Source organism: Ipomoea nil, unplaced genomic scaffold (genome assembly GCF_001879475.1).
Source record: "Ipomoea nil cultivar Tokyo-kokei standard unplaced genomic scaffold, Asagao_1.1 scaffold2792, whole genome shotgun sequence".
Lineage (NCBI taxonomy): Eukaryota > Viridiplantae > Streptophyta > Magnoliopsida > Solanales > Convolvulaceae > Ipomoea > Ipomoea nil.
Window position 1 is genome coordinate 2048584 of NW_017619220.1, and position 23586 is coordinate 2072169.

The 23586-nt window shown below is 34.4% G+C and overlaps 3 protein-coding genes across 4 annotated transcripts; 1 reads left to right on the forward strand and 2 right to left on the reverse strand.

Moving 5' to 3' along the window:
* The first annotated feature begins 7920 nt into the window (after nt 1-7920).
* On the forward strand, nt 7921-8952 carry LOC109157791 (ATP-dependent DNA helicase pif1-like). Its single transcript, XM_019305630.1, has one exon. The coding sequence runs from the start codon at nt 7921-7923 to the stop codon at nt 8950-8952; it is 1032 nt and encodes a 343-aa protein (XP_019161175.1).
* A 4792-nt stretch (nt 8953-13744) lies between these two features.
* Nucleotides 13745-16663, reverse strand: LOC109157844 (mitochondrial inner membrane protease subunit 2-like). 2 transcript variants are annotated; one of them, XM_019305682.1, is made up of 5 exons: nt 16530-16663; nt 15335-15541; nt 15180-15252; nt 14425-14590; nt 13745-14255 (listed from the first exon to the last, which is right to left on the reverse strand). In XM_019305682.1, exons 2-5 carry the CDS (start codon nt 15489-15491, stop codon nt 14151-14153), a joined length of 501 nt encoding a protein of 166 aa, XP_019161227.1. In that variant the 5' UTR covers nt 15492-15541; nt 16530-16663; the 3' UTR covers nt 13745-14150. The 2 variants fall into 2 exon arrangements, with proteins under 2 accessions (XP_019161227.1, XP_019161226.1); XM_019305681.1 differs by having other exon boundaries at nt 15335-15558.
* A 4308-nt stretch (nt 16664-20971) lies between these two features.
* Nucleotides 20972-23586, reverse strand: LOC109157842 (chlorophyll a-b binding protein CP29.1, chloroplastic-like). The gene is made up of 3 exons (XM_019305678.1): nt 23033-23586; nt 22152-22521; nt 20972-21102 (listed from the first exon to the last, which is right to left on the reverse strand). The coding sequence occupies exons 1-2, from the start codon at nt 23543-23545 to the stop codon at nt 22153-22155; spliced, it is 882 nt and encodes a 293-aa protein (XP_019161223.1). The 5' UTR covers nt 23546-23586; the 3' UTR covers nt 20972-21102; nt 22152.

Sequence of the window (23586 nt, forward strand, 5' to 3'; positions counted from 1 at the left end):
TGTATTCCTTATATGGTATTATGTAATATATATATAACCAAAAGTTAAATAATATTACACAGAATATTATGCATATATGCTAATTAATTATAGAAAGCATATTATGGTAATATTAGAAAAATATTAACGTGTAATCTGTATAATTGTAAGGAATCTATATATAACCAAAACATAATTAACATTACACAAAATATATGCATATGGACAAATTAATGAATTAGGTTATAATGTTTACCTTTTTTCAATTACCGTGTATTTCGTATATGGTATTACTCCCTCCGTCTCATTTTATCTGTCCTACTTACTATTCATTGGTCAAACCAACTCTTTCTTCTTAGTTTATTTTCTTTAGTATTCTTTAATTATTTTTAAATTTAATTTTTTGTGTAGTTTCTAAATATATAAATTTTATAAACTAATGTTAAATTTAATATTATGAAAAATTGGATTAAAAATAACTTCAGTCAAGCCTCGTTAACCGAACCAGACACATAAAATGGGACGGAGGGAGTATTTGTTAGCATAATATATATATAACCAAAAATTAATTTTTATTTCATGTAATATAGACTAATTACTTATGAATATAGACTAATTACTTATGAAAATATTAGAGTTAATGATCAATTTGGCCCCTCAATTATTAGCGAACTGTCAATGTAGTCCCTCAATCGCTTATTCATCGATTTGGTCCCCGAAAACAATTATTTTTAGTCGATGTAGTCCCCCAGGCCATCTTCCGTCGACGGCCGGAGGGACTAAATCGACTAAAAATAATTGTTTTCGGGGACCAAATTGATGAATAAATAATTAAAGAATTACATTGACAGTTCGCTAATAATTGAGGGACCAAATTATTCATTAACTCAAAGTATTATTATGGAAAGCATATTACGGAATTTTCACTCAATCAATTCAAAAATCACTCAATTGAATAAAATCTATTTTAAATATGATAATATATATATATATATATATATATATATATATATATATATATATATATATTCCAAATAAATTGCATAACTTAAAGCAATTTACAATATGAGATTTTAAAGTATAAACTTAATATTCAAACACCGATGAGTCCAAACCAAAAGAGACCCAACATTTTGAATAATAATGTACTGAATATATACTTTAAAATTTTTAAACTAAAAGCCCATGGCAAAATGTTTTAATGCATAAAGATCAAATTTATGAGAAATAACTGAATTTACAAATTCAAACAATATCAAACCAAAAAGATATGCTATCATTCGTAAATCAAAATCTCACAAACTCTAATTGCATAATTAAACTTAATATTATGCATTTAATATGATCGAATGCATAAAACAATCTAAAGAGTATGAACTAACTAAATGATATGAATTTATACCAAATATTCATTTATTCATACTTAACCAAATATAGGCAATCATAATTCAAAGAACTAAATGAATTATGGAATTAATGGCAATAGGCAATTGCCTAGAAAACATGTTTTTTCAAAATTACTAAATCAATTCAAAATCACTCTCCACAACCCAGGTAATAATATTATTATTATTAATGGCAAAATTGCAAATAACAAAATAGCAATAAATAGCCATAATACTATTATCACATTATGTAGGAGACTAAATATGAAAAAACAACGGTTACAGCCGCTAATCTTTATAAACGTTTTCGGATAAAATTTTAAAAACTTAATAAAATTTGAAGTCCGAAAACATTAATGTCTAAGAAAATTATTTTCTGTACTGGAATATTATCACATAAATTTATTTGGAAACAGTTCAAGGTACATATCTGAATACCATAACAATATTAATGTTATCATTAATTAATTAATAATAGCAATAAGTAACATTATAATCACTATTAACATTAACAATAACGACAAACTAAATTATGGTAATGCACCTTTAAATGTTTTCGTTTTTCTAAAGATAAAATATGTGACTAGTCCAAATTAGCGGTTAACTGTAACTGTAGCACTAATTATCAATAGTAATCGTAAAAGATAATTAATGGCTAACCTTAATGATGCAAACCGCATCTCCCCATTGCGCTAACAACGATGATGATCCACAAGAGAAGAAAAATTCCAGAATTCTTCCATCTTCACTGTCGGTGTTAGTAGCCTCGATGCAGCGTCCAATGGTACGTTAAAAAATTTATTGGTAGGACTTAATTACCAACATTAATAGACTAATAGTCATGTAAAATGAAGTGGTAATCATGCCAATGTACCAAATATAGCAAATTACCATGAAATAATAATTATTATGGAAGGTAATAAATGAGATTAACCCCTAAACTTAATAACAGTAATTAATAATCACTACAATAAAGGCAAAACTATAATTAAGGGATGCCAAATACTAATCTCAATTTACCACATAATAATTAATCATGACTATTAGGGAGACTGAAGTGAAGGTAATAACCAAATTGCCATTATACAGACAATATACCAACTATATTGCTTTTGTCATAAAATTAAAAAATTTAATATTATTATTAAGGCCCTGAAAATTATTGATAGATTAAAAACATGATCAATTTAAACAATAGTTTGTAATTCTTAATGACCAAAATAACAATTAAATCTTTAAATCCTTAATGTCTCAAAACAGGCCAAGACAATAATTATAGCACTTAATCACTCAAATTAGGCTCATAAACCTCAATGGCCCAAGTGAATTATAACATGGATGAAAAATGGTCTAATACTGAAGTAGACCCAAAACTTAATATTATTACCAACGATGAATACCAAAATATGGTAGTTAGTAATAATTAAAACTTAATAAACATGTTATAAACCCAAAAGGAGCTATAATTATTATTGTTATATATACATATGTGTGTGTGTGTGTGTGTGTGTGTATATATATATATATATATATATATATATATATATATATATATATATATATATATATATATATATATATATATATGTTACACCATTAAATAATCATAACATTTGTACAAATTCTTTTTACACGGCATAAAATAATTGGTCTACATCATAAATCTGCGTATGAACCCATGTATATTAAAATATATTTTTAATTAGATATTAAAATATGGTATATTCTTTCCATACTCTCATATTGTAAAATCGTGTACATTAATTACATATGGTATTAAATAATTTTAATTAGGTATTACCATACATATTAGGTATGAGTATTTAATTTACCGTGTACATCCATGTGTTCTAATCATATACATGATATTAAAATATAATTACCGTGTACTAATCGTATATTCTTTTCGTATTCTTTCCATAAGATATTAAAATATAATTTTAATTACATTATAATATAATTTTTATTAGATATTAAAATATGGTAATTTCTTTCCATACTGTCATATGCAAATTACCGTGTACATTGATATGTGTGTGTGTGTGTGCGCGCGCACGCGCTACAACTCTCAGTCAAATTTTCTTATAAAATCAGTACACAATACACAATACTACATTTTTCTCATATATCTACATATAAAACCAATACACAATACTGCATCGTACGGTTGAAATCACATGGAGTCTAATCAGCTTTCTGCATCTAATCTCTCTCTTAGAACTAAAAAAAACATCTATTTGCCTTCGGTTAATGCAGTGTTATTTTTCTAGAGAATATCAATGCACGTCATTGCACCACCAAACTTTGGAATGCTTATTTCACGACTATAAGGTATGTATTAAATTTATAAATTATTTACACCATAGTTTTACTCTTTTATTTAATATCTACTTACCAATTAATGAATGATTCCCGTAGGGAATATGAATAAATCTACAAATTCCAAAAGAATATGTGGACAAATTTGCTACTGTTTTGATCTAAGGAAAATTGTATGAGATTCAAAATTTCATTGTGCGCACATCTCGCATGAGGTTTAAGACGTGCTAGTACAAATTCATTTTGAAAGCAAACAGTGACACGGTGATTAAAGTCTTGGATCAAGATGATTCAATTTTTCCAAAGAACATGTTTAAATTTAAGGACTTTGGGTCCTTGAAGGCTCCAGGAGGTGTTGATTGTATTGGTAAGATCATTGCAACAACTTTTATACATATTGTTATTTTTATTTCTCTTTCATATTAGTCTATGTCATTTCTTTCTGTAATCTTTCGATTCTATTTTTTGTTTTCCCACATATTTGATTAGTCGTGTAGTTCCCATTTATGAGCCTAAAGTTATTCAAGTTAATCAAAAACCTTAAAGGTTGATTGATTTCGTCATTGAGGGTTGTAGGTGTGTGTTTTTATAAAATTGTTATGTCTTCTTTACTTGTATAAATAAATATATAGCCTTTATTACGAAATCAATTTGTGTTAATTCAGGAAAAGTCGATTGAGCATAATCCTGTGGGACGAGCATGTGGATTCGTTGTTGTCGTTCTATAATGTTGTTTTAACAGATCCATTGATTGTTATACTACAACTATGTAGAGCAAAGGGTGACTGATGGTGAGTAATAACACAACGATAGATTTTAATTTATTTTTGTCGAATATACGTATTTAAAACTAATTTTTATATTAGATGGTGAGGTCAAGATTTTCAGTTCCTATACAGCAACTAAGATTTTGTTCAACTACGAATGCCCTGAGTTTTTCAGTTTTAAGGAGAGATATTGAGGCATTTCACTTTTGTCACGCCATATAATTTGCAATCGATAACATCTTGAACGATTACAACGTATTTGTTTCAAGTAGTTTGCCTAGGTTCTTTACTCCTATACGGAGTATAAGCTCAAGTTCCAAAATCATTGGAAGCAGATCTATTGGAGCTATGTCGAATCAGAATATCACAGTCAGTTCTTTAAAGGATATTCATGACGAAATGAAGGTCAAAATCATTTATACTAAATTTATATTACATTCCTGCATGTAGGAATAAGGACTGTGGGAGGAAACTTCAAGAAAGTGAGGACAAAATGTATTGTAAGTCATGTAACAAACAGCGGTCTGACGGAATCATAAAATATAGATTGGTGATTGTTATCCTTGATGATGATCAAGATGGTCAACTACTACTTTGGAATAATGTGTGTTCGTCTCTCCTAGGGATCACTGCTAGCGAGTTGAAGGTGAAATATTCTTAGGTTAGTGAAATTACCACTTTGTTTTTTACAATGTTAATAATTTTATCAGTTTTCTAATTTTTACTTTAATGTTTATTTGGTTGATATAGGAGGGTTGTATGCCCAATGAGATTAAGGAATTGATTGGAAAGAGCATGAAATTCAGGATAGTCATACAACAAGAATAATTCAATTATAGAGGAAATGTTGATTTTACTATTCTAGGAGTGGAAAATGATGAGAGAGTATGTACTTCAGTCAACAAAGGAAAAGAAGGAAGTGTGGTTAGGAAGCTTGCTGATGAAAAAGAGTTCAATGAAAATTTTGAACAAGTTTGTACTATCTTAACATGTTTTTATACAGTGTTTTAAATATTTTTAATGCTAATGTTTTTAATTGTTTTCCAACCATGGGATTGAACCACTGCAAGCTATATCATTGTCTAATCCAGAAGTGATCTCTCTTGATGAAAGCACTCCTGAGCAGCCATCTTTGAAGATAATAAATATGGATTGTTCATCATCTTCAAAGACTTTAAAAAAGCCTAAGAATGAATCAAATCCATGATACTCTATGTTGATTTGTTTTTGTCTAATCATAAACAATATAAATTTTAGTTAGTGATTTGTTTTGTTTTAATATACTAAATGCTAAACAGATGGTTTATTCTGTTAGCTTTTAGTTGGTGATGTTTGCTTTTAAATACAATTGTGCTTGTATGACAAATTAGTTTGTATTTCAAATTGCATTATGATTCTTAATTTTTACACTTTGTTCTTATAATACTATTCGTGAAAATATTATTCAACGCTATATTACCATGGAACAAAGATAACAAAACAAGATTTGTAAAAAAAAAAAACAAATTATATGCTCTATTACAGTGGTTCAAAACAACTTACCTTCTAATTATGAGTTGTGTTTCATGATCCAAATTGCAGGTTCATATACATTAGAGGGTGGTCCATTGAATGATTATGGACTCTCATCAACCATATCTGCAGTAACATTTCAATGCAAGATCCCACAACTCGGGGTAAAAGAATTATACTACCATCATCATTCACAGGCGGAGCTAGGTATATGATTCAAAACTATCAAGATGCAATGACAATATGCAGACACATCGGTTATCCTCATCTGTTCATAACATTCACATGCAACCCGAAGTGGCCTGAGATTGAGCGGTATGTTGCACAACGTGGGCTTAAAGCACAGGATAGACTCGATATTGTTTGCCGCGTTTTAAGATGAAACTTGATGCTATGATTGAAAAGATCAAGACAGAAAAGCTGTTTGGCAACATATGTGGGGGTATTTGATTATTATACATACTTTAATGTGCCTTAATTAAATCTAAATTACATGTATAAAATTAATTTTTTTAATTTTAATTTTCTGCACAGTTATCTACACAACTGAATTTCAAAAAAGAGGACTCCCTCATGCGCAGATATTGTTATTTGCCAAAAGAATCAATCGGGCACATTCTACATCAGAAATTGATGCCTTGATTTCTGCTGAGATTCCAGACCCAGATGCCGACAATGAGTACAATGACGCAGTTAGCGAATTTATGTTGCACGGACCGTGCGGACAACTCTGGAAGAATTTTCCATGCATGGTTAATGGTAAATGTTCAAAGTATTTCACCAAAAAATATGTTAGTCAGATGATTCTGGATAAAGATGGATACCCAATCTACAGAAGGCGTGACAATGGATGCACAATCAGTAGGAATGGAATCCAACTTGATAACCGTCACGTTGTCCCGCATAATAAACATCTGCTTCTAAAATATCACGCACATATTAATGTTGAATGGTGCAACCAGTCGAGATCGATCAAATATTTATTCAAATACGTCAATAAAGGAAATGATCGAGTCACGGCAGAGTTCATGAGTAATTCTATGAGTGCAGTCAGTGGTGATGTGGTTGATGAGATTAACATGTACTACAATTGTCGCTATATATCAGCATGTGAAGCCACTTGGCTACTGTTTGGGTATGTTATCCATCATTGCACGCCACCTGTGGAGAGGTTAAATTTCCACTTAAAGCACCAACAGAACGTTGTCTCTGGGGAAGATCAAAGCCTCGACGAGATTGTTGAGAACTAAACGGTTAAGCAGAGCCAATTCACAGCTTGGTTTGAGGCAAACAAAAAATACGAAGATGCTCGGTCGCTCACTTTTTCAGAGTTCCCTAGTAAGTTTGTTTGGAGACAAGACGTGCGTGAATGACATCTAAGGAAGAAAGGATTCTCCATAGGACGATTGTTCTATGTTCCTTTAGGGTGTGGATAATTATATTATCTAAGATGCCTTTTAAATATCATATGTGGACCTTCAAGCCATGAGGATATTCACACTGTTGGGGGGTCATTCACAAATCATTTAGGGATGCGTGTTATGAAATATGAATTATTAGATGATGACAAGGAGTACATCGACGGTATTACTGAATCCAGTTACTGGGCATCCGCGCCTGCATTGCGAAGGTTGTTTACTACGTTGCTCACTAAAAGTTCAATCAGTAGACCCGAGGTGGTGTGGAATGCCGTTTGGCAATTTCTTGCGGAGGATGCACAGTTTCATCGTCGACGTCTCATGCACAATCCAGGTACATCAACATCCAATCTCTTTATTGAACATTATTATTTGCTTTTCATTATTTATACAAAAACCCGTTCTTTGATTTTATTTTCGCTTCGTTTCTAAACTATGAAGATTTGTTGTTATCGGAATACGATAAACAACAATTTGTGCTAGTCGAGTTGGAGAAGTTACTGTCTTTGTGGGGGGAAAAGCCTGCGCGACTATCCAGAAATGCCGCTTCCAGAAGAAAACAACATTGGATTGACGGAAAACATGTTGATATCCGAAGAGTTGGCGTACGACAATGAATCATTCAAGGCAAAGCATGAAACATTGGTAACTCAATTGACGGACGAACGGAAGGTTGTTTACGACTCTGTGATTAATGATATTGGTTCTAATGGAGGGAGATTGTTTTTTGTGTATGGTTACAGAGGAACAGGCAAGACGTTCGTGTGGAGAACATCATCTTTAAAGATAAGGAGCCGCAAAGATATTGTTCTAAACGTTGCTTCAAGTGGAATAGCATCTTTGCTATTGCCGGGTGGCAGGACGACGCATTCTCGATTTGCTATACCACTCTCAGTGAATGAAGATTCCACCTGCAATATATCGCAAGGAAGTGACATTTGCGAACTTATAATCAGGAGCAAATTGATAATATGGGATGAAGCACCGATGACACACAAATACTATTTTGAGGCTTTAGACAAAACCATGAGGGATATATTGAGATTCACCATACCTAGTAGTGATCAGAAAACATTTGGTGGAAAGACACTAGTATTAGGCGGTGATTTTAGACAGATTCTTCCAGTTATTCCAAAAGCAACGAGACCAATGGTTGTGGGAGCCACTATTAATTCTTCATACCTCTGGAGGAATTGCAAGGTATTGAGGCTCACGAAGAACCTGAGACTACAGAGCTTAGCTTCAAACAAAGATAGACAGACGGTTGATTGGTTCTCAAGATGGATTGCAGACATCGGAGATGAGATTACAGGGTTTGTAAACAATGGTTTGTTTGAGATCGATATTCCACCAAGGTTTATGTTGAAGTGTGGACCTGATCCAATTGCAACTATAGTTGAAAGCATCTTCCCAACCGCGAAGTATGAAATGCTAGAAGAGTCGCACCTAGAAGGACGAGCGATCCTCTCACCGACATTAGATGTTGTTGATCAAATTAATCAGTATATGTGTGACATGAACACTACAGAAGGTCAGACGTATTTAAGCTGTGACTCTTTGTGTAAGGCATAATCAAATGGTGATAATCTATCACAAGTACACACTCCTGGATTTTTAAATATCTTGAGATTGTCTGGACTTCCTAATCATTCATTGACAATAAAGGTTGGTGCACCTGTTATGTTACTGCGGAACATAGACCACTCTCTTGGTCTTTGCAACGGTATGCGCCTCATCGTTACAAGATTGACAGATCATATTGTCGAAGCAAGAATAGTTAATGGAACGCAGCAAGGAACCAAAGTTCTTATACCACGAATGTCTCTCACCCCTTTTGATACGAGATTACCGTTCAGGTTCCAGCGTAAACAATTCTCGTTGATGCTAGCATATGCAATCACTATCAACAAAAGCCAGGGTCAAACACTAACTCACGTTGGCTTATTGTTGAAAAAACCAGTCTTTAATCACAGTCAATTGTACGTGGCTTTTTCCCGAGTCACTCATCCTGATGGCCTTAAGGTTTTAGCTCTAGACGATGATGGACAAAGATCTGTTACTACTGCTAATGTCGTCTACAAAGAGGTTTTCAACAATGTGTAATTCAAAACAGTTATATTATGCATTCTTCTGGTACAAATATAACAAAATTGTTACATATTTATATATTACGTATATATTCCATTACAAAAATTTCTATAGCTAAATTACTACACAAAAAGATAATGAGACCAATTAATTCAATTCCGAAACATTCATACAAACCTTAATTCAACATTAAAATTTATACTATCGAATATGAAGCAAATTATAATTCATATATTATAACGAATACATTCCGTGCATCACACGGGTGCAAATACTAGTAAAAATAATTGCAAAATCGTAATGTACTATGGAATTCCAATTCCACAGCTTGTGGAATTTCAATTCTTGCAATTCTATGTGATGGGGATTATCCCACTTGGTAATTGCACCCATGCAGTGGTTGGTAACAGACCCCTTATACAAGCTGAGCCCAATTCGACCTGCACCGACCAATTCCCCGCTTTCTCCCGACCATCTCGCCTACCGAGCTCTGCCAAAGGCAAGTGACGGGGACAACATCATAATGCTTGTGCCCCGACCTAGCAACTTAGCTCCGGCGACAGAATACTGTATGATCAGGGATCCCATGGCACTTGGCTAGGCCCCCTTAGGCCCCTACCTGGGCTTGTGCATAAGGTCCATGTGTTGTACATGTCGCCGGCCCGGAACTTGTTCCATATATACCCCTATAAATACCGCATTTATTGTTGGAAAGGGGACCTTTTTGACTATTTCTAAATCCTAGCGACTACCTCGAAAACCTCTGACCCACTGTCACGTAGACCGGGCTATAAAACTTAAACCAACAAGCAAATTAGACATAGAATCCGAGTCCAGAACCGACCTAGGACTGTATATCATAGAGGACACCATCCATATATACTACATCACTATGGTTGGATTGAATAATGAAATTTTTATTCCATAAAATTTGGTAGGAATGGAATTGTAATTCCATCCTACTAAACAACCCATTAATTTTATCAAGACAACATTGCTTCTATATGACCATATCTTCTCAAAATGACTTTTTTTTTTTAAAAAAAAAAGTTTAAATTGTAATCGGCGGTTCACAGTTTACCAAAGTAAAACCTTAATTTTAACTGTAATTCTTTCAGTTTTAAGTTTAAACCTTAACTTTTTCCCCCAAAAAAAAAAAAAAGGAAAAGGGTCAAATAGGCCCTCGAATTTTAGCTTAAAAATCAATTAGGCCCCTAAACTTTTTAAAGGTTCAATTACACCCATCAACTATTCATTTAGGTGCAATAAAGCCCAAAAACAAGTTAATGACCTGCTATCACAGGTCATTAGGGTTCAGGCCACCTTCCAGCGAATTTTCCGACAAAAAAAAGAGGTGACCAGCAACCAACCCAGATTTGCCGAAAATTTCGCCGGTCACTTCTTTTGTCGAAAATTTCGCCAGTCATTTTTTTTTGCCGGAAAATTCGTCGGAAGGTGGCTTGAACCCTAATGACCTGTGATAGCAGGTCATTAATTTATTTTTGAGCTTCGTTGCACTTAAATAAACTGTTGATGGGTGTAATTACACCTTTAAAAAATTTAGGGACCTAATTGACTTTTAAGCTAAAATTCGAGGGCCTATTTGACCTTTTTCCCAAAAAAAAAAAAAAAAAAAAAAAAAAAAAGTTTCAACCTTAACTGGAACTTTTTTTCATCCGGTTATGTAATTTGGAGTAAAGTAACATTCTGGGGAGGGCAATAATTGAGGAGGTGGGAGTAGGGTTGGATCACGTGAGGGGTGGGTTTGAAATTAAAATGTGCCAACTTCTATACAATAATCAAATTGCTACAAGTAACTGACACAGGGACCTTCTGACAATGGAGCCTCTTGTTTTGAGCCTTTTTCAGACACTATTTTTTTTTAAAAGAAAAATTCACACACAAAATGACAATTATTATTATTTTTTTTTTTTTGTTGAAAGAATGACAATTATTCAATTCTTTATAAAGTTTTTTTTCTTTTTAGGCACGTAACTTGAAAATGCCAGGGATAAATTTGAATTCAAGTTTTATGTCTAAAACGTGGCTTAACTTATCAAACCCAGAGCTCCAATTCTTGAGGAGATTAAATGTGATTACATATTTATTGTTTTATAATGTAATTAATGTTTAAAATGTCTGTTTCAAAAAAATGTTTAAAATGTCTTAAAGAAACCTGTGAGTATATACTTTTTTTTAAAGATTTAATTAAAGTGTTAAATTAATAGTGAGACTACATATTTATTATTTTTTATATATTATGTTGAATAAGGTCATATTTTTTTGCAATCCTAGATTGAAAGTTGCACTTTTGTCATCTAAGCCAATTTAAATTGAATCAATGAAACTTTTTGATTGATTAACCATTGCAAAGGTTAAAACTATACATACATACATACATATATATATATATATATATATATATATATAGGGAAGGGTTCAGGTGCGAGTATAGCTTCCCGTGCGGTTGTGCGGTTAGATATGAGCTGTTGATCAAATTTAGATCAACGGCTCAAATCAATAAAAATTATATAAAAAAAAAAAAAAAACCGCGTGTCGGGAAGAAGATAGCGCCTACACAGCGTCTACACAAATGTTAGCGTCTACACATAGCGTCTACACAAATGATAGCGTCTGCACAACCTCACGCACATTAAGCACAAACCCCACGCACTTTAAATATTAACTCATAGATTTTAAGTTTCAACAACTATTGACATTAAGCACAACCTCACGCACATTAAGTACAAACCCCACACACATTAAGCACAACCTCACGCACATTAAGCACAAACCCCACGCACTTTAATATATTAACTCACAGATTTTAAGTTTCAACAACTATTGACATTAAGCACAACCTCACGCACATTAAGTACAAACCCCACACACATTAAGTACAGCCTCACGCACATTAAGCAAACCCCACGCACATTAACCACAGATCCGTTCATCTTAATTTTGACCTGCATGCAAAAATTACAAAATTGCCACCGCGTTTTTTTTTTTTAAATTTTGACAATTCTGGACGTTGATTTAAGCGAGATGAATGGTCCAGATTAAACCGCACAACCGCAACCTGGGCACTATAAGTTTGTACAAGTTATGTTGATACTTTTATACGGAAAACTAAATAAAAGAAAAATTCTTAGAGCATCTCTAAGAGTTTTTTTTTTTTTTTTTTTTTTTTTCCGAACCACATAGAAAAGAGAAGGAAGAGACAAATGGAGAAAAAAGAAAAGAAAAAAAAAAACATATGACAAAAAAGTTTTAAAAAAAATTTAAAAAAATGAAGTAATAAATACACACTCAACACACACCTGCAACGGTTAAAAAAAAAAAAAAAAAAAAAAAAAAAAAACTGATGGTGATGCTTTAAGCACCATTATAATTGTACTTATAAACAATCACTTCCTAATGTGATAAAACATCACATCACACACATTCAATAACTATACATTAGTGAGTGACTATTTATAAGTGGTCACAAAATTCGTTTGTTTAGTGGCAATGTACATTATTTTAATGCCCATTAAATTTAAATTTCAAATCCAATCTTTTAACGTTTATAATATTTGCATTGAATATTCATATATTACTATATAAAGAGGGGCTTCAAACCATAGTAATTATATTATAAATAACTCTCTGTCTCTATTCTCCACTTTCTCCCTTCGTCATGTTTTCTTTTCTACGCCAAATAAACTATTTATTGCCTACAAAAGGCAAAATTTCCTCACATCCAAGGTTCTCACACCACGGCTTGATAGGATAGTAGAGAGATAAATCACGATAACTTAATGACATATTAAGTAGGAGGGGCTTCATATATTACTATATAAAGCGGGGCTTCGAACAATAACAATTATATTACTCCGTATAAATAACTCTCCGTCTCTATTCTCCACTTTCTCCGTTCGTCATGTTTTCTTTTCTACGCCAAATAAACTATTTATTGCCTACAAAAGGCAAAATTTCCTCATTTTCAAACTTCTCACAACACGGCTTGATAAGATAGTAGAGAGATAAATTACAATAACTTGATGACCTATTAAGTAGAAGAACCAGTGCCTATTGCCCAAACAAAACCCACTACATCCAAACAAACTGTTTATTGACCTTAGCATGGCTTGTTTTGAACGTTTCCACAAGTGGAGTGTGGAGGCAAATAAGGATTGTATAAAGACACGACTGAACATTACCAACCTACACTAGATCTCAAACGTTGGCAAGATCTCAGCCATTCAACCCCAGCATCCTTTCACAGGTTGTACACTTATTGGAACAAAATCTTTAAGGAAAAGCAAACGATCCGTTATCACATGACTCACGTCACCCAATTACAGTTACAACATCATGTTCATCCCACCAACTGGTCAAACCTTGGAAAAACAGATCAGATTCCCTTTTCTTGCTTCATTTACATTACAATTACAAGCACTAGGAGCCAGCCACTGTTTCAATCTGGGAATTTTCAAAGGAAAAAATAATACCATATAATGTCTCACAACAAAGTACAGAATTCTATTGAAAAATTCCAAGACAGAAACTTCAGTGTCAAAACACACGTTCAAGAATCCGGGTATTGTGACATTATTAGGATGCAAATTGTTGTTTTCATCCTCCATGGAAGTGAGTGTGGGCAACTGGATGAAAGGAAGAAAATTGGTGTCGAAATACATTTACAAAGGCGGGATGTTTTGAGGAGGACTTCTTTCTACGGTACCGATTCTCTGAGGTGGCCAGATAATGTGTGTGACCCTTCCACAAATTAAACCCAATGGGATCTGGAATTACAGTATTTCAAGACAAGAACACTATTACGAAATGACCAACTAAAAAAAAAAACAAAAGAAACTTATTTCACATGCTATGACGGATGCAAATAGAAAATCTCAACGGTGCAAAAATTATAATTCATGGGGGAGAGATTGAATGTCATGTTGTTTCACTTACAGGGCCATAGGATCTTGAGTCAAAGCTCGAAGCTGCATTGTCGCCTTCAACCCAGCAATGGCCTTCTGGTATTATCACTGCATCATATGAATGGGGTGTACCGATCCAGTCACCCGGTAAGGCTGTTATCCTCTTCAGGTGTTTTTCTTGATGATTAGAAGGAGATCTTAAAAGAAAATGTAACACCAATAGGATTTCGTCAAAAGGAATGGTAACAGATCCGCAAAATATAAGACATAGCATCTTGAAGAAACTACTACTTCTGTTTACAACAATTCTGTGTCAATAAACTAATAATGAAGTCCACGTTATAGTTAATGCCGTTCAGAAGAAAGATGCCACAAGATTGAGAATTTCAAAAATCTACAACTAAACATGTACATGTTAAAAATTGTGCATTGACATTTGGGAAACACTCAAAAATTCAGCTCAGATCATTCATAGCAACATTTCCCTCTCCCAGCACCTACCAGTCTTAACTACACAGTTTTTGTACCACTACGCCAAAAGTTATAGCTAGCAGCAAAGACGCAACTTTATTTCCTTATAGACCACCATCACATTTTCGAGAGACAGGGTGCTGGACTTAACCCTTCACCGGCCTCCGCCTAACAATCCTCTAGCCACCAATTGATAGACTTGACCCTTTACTGGCCTCCGCCCAACAGTATGCAACTACTTGCAGTGAACAAGATATCAGGAATTCAGGATACAAATATATGAAATTCCACTGAAATAGCACCAACATAATTTACCTGAAGACCACTACATCACCTTGAGAAAACTCGTACTTTCCGAGGCATAATTTCTCCATTAAAACACGGTCACCTGGGTCAAGTGAAAGCCAGTGAAAATCTGCCCAACATTGGAGTGCAGAGGACAAAAATATGAATGTAACTACTGATATTACGAGTCAAGAGTCCATCTCCGTGAGGGTTAAATGTTGGAGCCATGGAGACGCCTTTAAGAGAAACTACATTGGCATAACGATCAGATATAGTGATAGCGATGAGGCTCCCAGTAAAAAAGTTCTTAGTCGTATTCCATAAAATATTTTGAGTTCCCATATTTGTACTGCCTATTGGTTAACTTAATATCCGTAATACACCAGAGCCATCTGCAACAACAACATATCTGACGATAATTATAAAACAAGTCAGTCGCTATAAGATGCATGAAAAACAAATGCCAGTGTGCATATCTGTAACCATTTTTTTCTTAAAAGAGAAACATAGTAGGTAGTAACTGAAAAGCTCATAGGCCATGAAACTTCTAGTTCGAGATGCATAAAAGGATAATGAGAATGCAGTTCCTTAATTTTTTTATTTTTTAAATATTTTGTATAAAGATGATTCATACAGAATAAATGCTTCACGCCCTGTTTGGTAAAATAATTAGCTTATAAGCAAATTTTGGCTTATTTGACCACTATTAATTGTTTGACTTGGTTAAAAAATCAATATAAGTATTTGGTTAATTAGCTTTTTGTAACTCCAAAATGCTAAAATTCAAAAAGCGCTCAAAGCAACTCTTTCAACTAACTTTTTGAAAAAAGAAATTATACCAAACAGCTATCAGCTAACAGCTCATTTACCAAACACATTTCTACAATCAGATAATGTTATCAACTAGTTATACCCTCTAATTAACCCAATCATCTAACAACTAACAGCCATTGACCAAATGGGAGACTAAAAGGATCAAACTTGCTCTATACATGTAGCTTTGTTGAATTTTTCTCATATAAGTGGAGTGAATTGTTTCTTGTTCTTATTAATCTCAAAAGGCTTCTTTCCTTTGTTCATAATGTAAAGATTGAAAAATTTTCCATCCCTCAAAATGGTGCCTTTGGTTCTTACAAATTTATTCCAACATCAAAAGTCGAAAACACAGAACAGAATGCAATTCAAGAAATTTAGAACATCGGTAAAGAGTTATAATCATATAATTACAGCTCTGAATTAGCTCTATAGCACTGGATAAATATACAAAATCCAAAATTAACAAAAATGCAATTCAAGAAACAAATGGGAATGTAGAGTTGGAAAATTGCTATCTCAAGCTGGTCTAGAAGGCACGACTGTGGGAGGGAAAGAGGCGCTTACAATGAAGAAGAAACCCCTGCGGCGATAGAAGAGTTCTAAGGTTTGCTCCAGAAGACCTCCTCGGCGCCGCCTCCGCCGTGCTTCCGCCGTGCCGCCGATCCCTTGTGTGAACTTAGAAGGGATTAGCGGATTTCATTTGTTCGAAAAATATAGGCTTTTGGATTGGGTTGGCCCACATTAAATGTTCCACTTTACACATTCCATTTTGGGCTTTTTGAGTGGGCAAGTAGGATTTGGATTGTAGAGTGTAGATATTTTTTAGTCAATTCAATTCCAAATTAAGCCATCGTTCACAAAAAATATTTAAAGGCAAATGGAATTGAAATTCTATAGAAAAGAAATTATCAGAGAAATTAAATTTCTTATTTAGTTGGTGAAAAAAAATTATAGAATATTGATTTCGTTGTTAGGTGGGTTAGAATGATAAGGAATAATGGAAAGATTATGATAACAAAAGTAATAAAGGTAAAATTGTTCTTTTATGTGATACTTTTTTCTCAACTTCTATAGAAACAAAATACCAATACACCACCCCCTCCTTGGAAAAATTTTTCATCAAAATTAAGGAAAATATATATATATTTTTTTGTGAAAAAAATTTTCTATGAACCAAACGGAGGAAAATTCTATTTTTTTTTCAAATTTAAAGAAAACTTTTTCAATCCCCACACACATCATATTTTTTAATTATTGTAAATTTTATTCATCTAATTACAAATAAAAGACATAAACTACACTTGAAATTTGAGAATAATTAAATGATCAAAATTGTAATTTTTCTAAATTAATTTAGATTTTAAAAAAATTAATTTAACCTTCACACACACACTGTAACACCCTACTTTTCTTAAACTTAATTACAATTTTAAAACCAACATTAACATAAACTAAGCAGCGAATATACAATCTTAAATAATAAGCTAGTGGGAATGTCACCGCCACAACCACCTCTCCACGGTGATTGCACAGGCCAAGGATGGAACTAACTCATTAAATCCAAATAACATAGCGAATACTTAATTAAAGTCATAAGGGGGAGAAACACTCCGATGTCTATCATCCAACATCAAAAACATGTCTACAATCCATCAAAATAAACATCATAATAATAAAACTACGAGTTTAGACTACTAGATCTACTAAGCTAGTCTAACTCGATCATCTCTCAAATGCTGGGCCCACCTGAAAGGGGTTTTGCAAAACAACACATAGACAAGCAGGAAAACACCCGTTAACACGAAGCTAAGTATAACCACACTCAACCCTGTAAAGTACTACAGTATATACTTTGGAAAAACATTTGTTCGCAAACTCTAATCAAGCAATCTCGACACTTAGACAGCTTTAAGATACATCACAGACTTTCTATATGCTTGCAACCAATAATATCATCAGGCATGCTTCAAATATAAATAACTCACCAACATGAATATTCCAACACAAATTTCTCATAACAAAACTCATCATGACGAACTCATGCTATCAATCAATTTCATACTAACAACCAATACGAAATTGTCTTCATGCTTTCAAAATCACATCTTGCAAACTAGATATATAAGATATCAAAATGCAACTAAAGCAATCATGCTCAATATACAATCCCGATTAATCATACTCATTATGCAATCTAGTGCAAACATTCTCATTATGCAATCTCGTGCAACACTATACTCCAATGCAATCTCGTGCAATACTAAACTCAAATGCAATCTCGTGCATTACTAAACTCAAATGCAATCTCGTGCAATACTATAAGTATACTCAACACTCGCTTGTAAAATAGAATACTTTTTTATGGAGGTATGCTTTCTTTCTTTTCTTAAAGTCGCAATTACTCGCTTTCTTTACAAATGGACGAGGTAGGAACTTCACCGTATCGTGAACGAACCTATCCGGGCACGGCGTCTAGCCGGCCTAATACTCATCTCGTCCACCGAACCACTCTCTTGATTCTATGCTCAAACTCTGTGGAATCAGGTATCGAACTTTTAGCGTGCACACCCCCTGACCAGGATTCCAAGCCTGGCGGGTAGTTTCCAACCTCGTAACGTGGGAATACACCGCGTTACATATACTGGGACGGCAATGTCCGTAACATTCATCCGAGATGACGTAGTCCAAACGGGTCCTCCAAAACAAGGTTTTCTCACCATAGATAGATATAAATATATCGCTCATGCATATCATATATGCAACACTTAACTTATGCAAAAGACAGGCACATACTTCTGAATTCATTCTCAAAGATAAGACAAAGATTCACTACGTGGAATGAGATTTTTGGAAAATAATACTTATGCTCACGTTGGCCACTTATGCACTTTTAGAACATGATTTACTTGGAATGCAATTTACTGTACAACATGCTTCAAATTAAATATCACAGTGATCTCTCAAGGATGCAACAACATGCTTGGTTTGCAACATATCAAACTCTGTATGTATTAACCATCAAAATAGTCTTCAAATTCCATTGAACATACAACACATTCTAGTCATGCTTTTCTAACAATTCTTATTCACTAGGTGATCATGCTTCTCTATTCATTTCACAAATAGCATTAGGAAGATATCACACAACAATTCTCAAAGGCGGTGAACACAAATCATACTACTGCGGAGCAATTTCATCACAAAATCCATCATAACATGCTCATTTCTAATCCAAATTCAACGAAATCAAAACCAAAACGTGCGTCAAGATGACCCCGAGGTACCGAGCCACAAGGGCCCGTGACACCTGGCCCGAAACGACACGTAGCTGAGCCACAAGGGTCCGACCACTGCACAGAGATAACTCAGGGACCATGGGGCGGGGCTCAACATGGCATGCCCCCTCAGGCCGTTAAATTGCCGGACCTAGGCAACGACCCTGTCCTAAGGCCGTGCCCTAGGCCCGACCGGCCACGGTTCTAGCCAACAGTCCCCTTGTTGGGCCGTTGGCTAGGGCCATTACTTCATCTGGTGCACACTGTCCGTGCACCAGATGATATATTTTCATCTGCAATCAAAATTAAGCCAACTCCATCTCATCCAAAACATTAACAACACATCAAAGACAAGTAATAGATCACCTCATGGCTTAAACACATCAAAAATCTATCATTTCTACTCATTTCTACCTAAGAAACTAGGCTTCACAGAGCCAAAATCTAAAGTGGGAGTCCATGGGGTTATACCTTTGAAGCTTGCACTCCTAGCTTGGATCTCTTCTTCCTCCCAACTTAGCTAGCACCCCCTTCACCACCTAAACTCCCCAAACAAACCATATAAAGCTTAAGGCTAGAACCTCAGAGAATGGATGAAAGCTAGAAAGGAAATGGAAGGCTAGGATTGGATGGAGAAGGAGGATGAAACTTACTGTGTTGTTCTTCTTTCTACTTGGTAGACAAAGCTTTGGTGAGGCAAAGAAAGAGATAAGGGCATCAATGAGGGAATAAGGTGAGTTTTATAGGGTGCAAAACCCTAGGGGATTCTCTCATGATTGGTGGATGACAAAATGGTAATTTGGTGGTTGTTCTAGAAATATCAGACAAGGAGGAAAGGCTTTTGGTCCACCTTGCAACATGGACCATAGTCTAGAAAGGTGATTTTAAATAGTTTGGGGTCAAAATAGTTTTTTCCAAAGATGATTTCTAAACAAATACTTGGTTCAGATTTCTCCCAGTCTCACTCAGATTGGTTTCTCAGTTTAAAACTTGGTACGCGAAGTACCCGAAAATTTAGGATTTTGAAATTAAAATAAGTTTCGGTGTTGAATTAATTAAAAATGTAACTCAGAATAATTTATTCAAACACCAATTTATATAAAAAAAATAATAATGGAGTGAAAATGGCTATTTTGGGATTTCTTAAAATTAGATTTATAAAATTAAATTTTGGGTTGTCACACACACTTCATACTTTTTAATTATTGTAAATTTTATTCATCTAATTACAAATAAAAGACATAAACTACATTTGAAATTTGAGAATAATTAAATGATCAAAATTGTAACTTTTCTAAATTAATTTAGATTTTAAAAAATTAATTTAACCTTCAAATTAAATAGAGATAACAAAATTTTTTATCACGTAATTTTTTAAAGAAAAATAATATTTTTTTCTCCTGAATTTTTCCTCATATTTTTTTCCTAATGTAGCCTCTGTTCATTCTTCCAAAGGTTGAACCCCAACCCTAAATGTAGCCTCTATTCATTGAATGGCCATGAATTGGTTAGTCTACCATTAATTAAAAATAAATTAAAGATAATTATTCAATAGGAAAATGACATCTAACCTAGAGAAAAATAGAGGAGGGGGTACTACTACTATTATTTTTTTTTCTTTTTTTTTTAAAAAATTATCAGTTTCGAACTAATTCACCAAGATTGAGTTGAAGGAACTAAAATATTTCAAGGAACTTCCTAATTTTGAAGATTAGAATATTAGATAAGTCATAAGTAACAAATAGAAATATTTTATAATTATCATACAACAATAGCGTCATACACGAAAACGAAAAAGCTTTTGACAAAGTAAGAAATAAAGCTATAGGAACAAAGAGTTGTGGTTTCATGTTATGTTAAGAATCAATTGTTATAAAATGTACTATGATTCACACAGCACTGCGTGGACTATAATCGTCTAATGAAATTATAGCAAAATTAAATGTGATAGAGAAAATTGATCCGAGGTATGTAATATGTAATTATACAAATTAATAAGCTCGCATAAAATAAAGGGGTGGAAATAACGATATTTCCTTGTTTAATATGATATAAGTGTATTACAAGAAGAATAAGACAAGATTGAGTATATATGTAATACTTGAGCAACGTTAATTTATACAAGAAAGAAGCCCAACCAACCTAGTTAAAAATGTGGCAAGCCTTGAGAATAAATCAATTAAGGTCCACATGGTGGGCTGTGATACTAAGTCAAGACCCATCATTTCGGTCCGGAGGCGGGCTCCGAATCTTAGACTCTTTTTGGGTTGCTTAAATTATCTTCTTGAGCTGCTCGGGTTATGCACTCCTAGACCTCGGATCCCTATTATTGGGTCATTTTCAATATTTCCATCAAAATGATACTTTAGTAAAAAAAAAAAAAAAAAAAAAAAAGATACATTAGCTTTCACACAAAAAAAAAAAAAAAAAAAACTTTAGTATTGCTATAATGAAACTAGTGTGTATGGAGAATGAAACTAAAAAACAGAGTACATTATTGTCAAATGAAACTGTAATATAATTAAAATGATATTTTAATATTGTTATAATGAAATTAGTATGCGTGAAAAATGAAACTAAAATTCAGAGCCATACAATAGCATATATTGTCAAATGAACCTGAAATGCAATTAAAATAATACTTCAATTATTATAAATAAACTAGTGTGTGGAAAATGAAACCAAAAAAAAAAAAAAAAAAAAAAAACTCAAGCAATAATGTATATTATCAAACGAAACTATAGTAGAAGTAATATGATACTTTGATATTGGTATAATAAAACTAGTGTGTGTGAAAAATAAAATAAAAAAACATAACAATATTATCAAATGAAACTGAAATGTAATTTAAATGATACATGCTTCATGATTCATATTGCTACATAAACCATTGTGGATAGTAAAATTTGGTGTTAAGAAGAGATGAGGCCTAAGGTGTCCAAAATGGTAGTGTGAAAGGGGTCACCCAAATGGGTAGCCCAGTTGTTGAGTGGGCCCTTCCCAGTGGCGGCGGCTTGGATGCTAAATCCCAAGAAGGCCACCATTGCAAGACGAGCATGCTTGATCTCTGCGAGTTGAAGCCGGGCTTTCTCCTCCGGGTCGGATGCTAGCCCCAACGGGTCGAAGTATTTTCCACCCGGGTAGATCCTCTTCTCCGGGTCAAGCTCTGCGTTCCTTTGGAATTCGATGTATCCGATGACTAAGACTTCGATCCAAATCAACGTCGAAAGTGAGAATGGGAGTGGCTGCCCTAGGTACGATGACCCTTCAACCAGTTCAACCTTTAATGCAATATACCCACCTACCATTAGTCTATAACGTTACAAGTTCAATTTATCATATACATTATTTGTAATGGTATTGTAAATGAGAGCAATTCAGTCATGTCGATCAAACGCCTATCTTCATGATTATAAGATTTCAAGTTTAATTTTTTTAAGAGCAACCTATTGACTTTTTATAGGTGACAAGAGAAATCTGCAACCACTATTCGATGATGTGCACGGATAAACTCTGCCTTCTAACACTAGCCGATAAAGGACCACACCAGTTCAAATCAAGAGTGTTGGAATTCGAACTTGCAACCTTATGATTACAAGTTTTTATTCTTAACTATCTTGACGGAATGACAGGGTAGCCTTAGCTAGTGATAGCCTAAGTTGATTTATCTTCTTGTAGCTAAATTGACCGCTAAGATTATAAGACATGATTTATTCGTCCACATCCTCAAATAGTAACTGGTAGTTTCCTTGCTACCAAGAAAATAGAAAAAAGCCATCAAGGCAAACATACCTTTCCGGCGTCTTGCCAAGTAACGCCGGTGAGCCACTCGACAGACAAGGCACCGAGAGTAGCCAGCATGGCCCACCTGCCATGAATGAGCTCACATTCCCTGAACCTCTGGATCCCGAACACCTCACTGTAAGGCTGAAAAGGAGTAGGTTTAACGTCGGAGCTCTCTATCCTGGTCCCGATGATGTCTCCGGCCAAATTCTTGGCCAAGTTCTGGTCCAAAGAGTCCAGCTCAAACTGCAAGTACTCAGCGGGCTTTGCCAGCCCGAACGGGTCGAACCCAACGTCACCCACCAGACTTCCGTCCAGCCATTCCGGAGCCTTCGCTCCCGGGAACCACGTCGGCCTGTCTGAGCTCACCTGCTTCGGCGGCGGTGCAGACTTCTTGGGTGGCGGCGGCGGAGCGGCTTTCTTGCGTCCGAATCCAAGCAATGCCCGCACTCGGCCCATCCCATTCTGGGTCTTCGGAAGCCGGGTTCCGAGGAAGGAAGGCGTGGCGGCTGTGGCGGCCATGGCTATATGCTTGTGGGGATATGATAGATGAAACTAAGGAA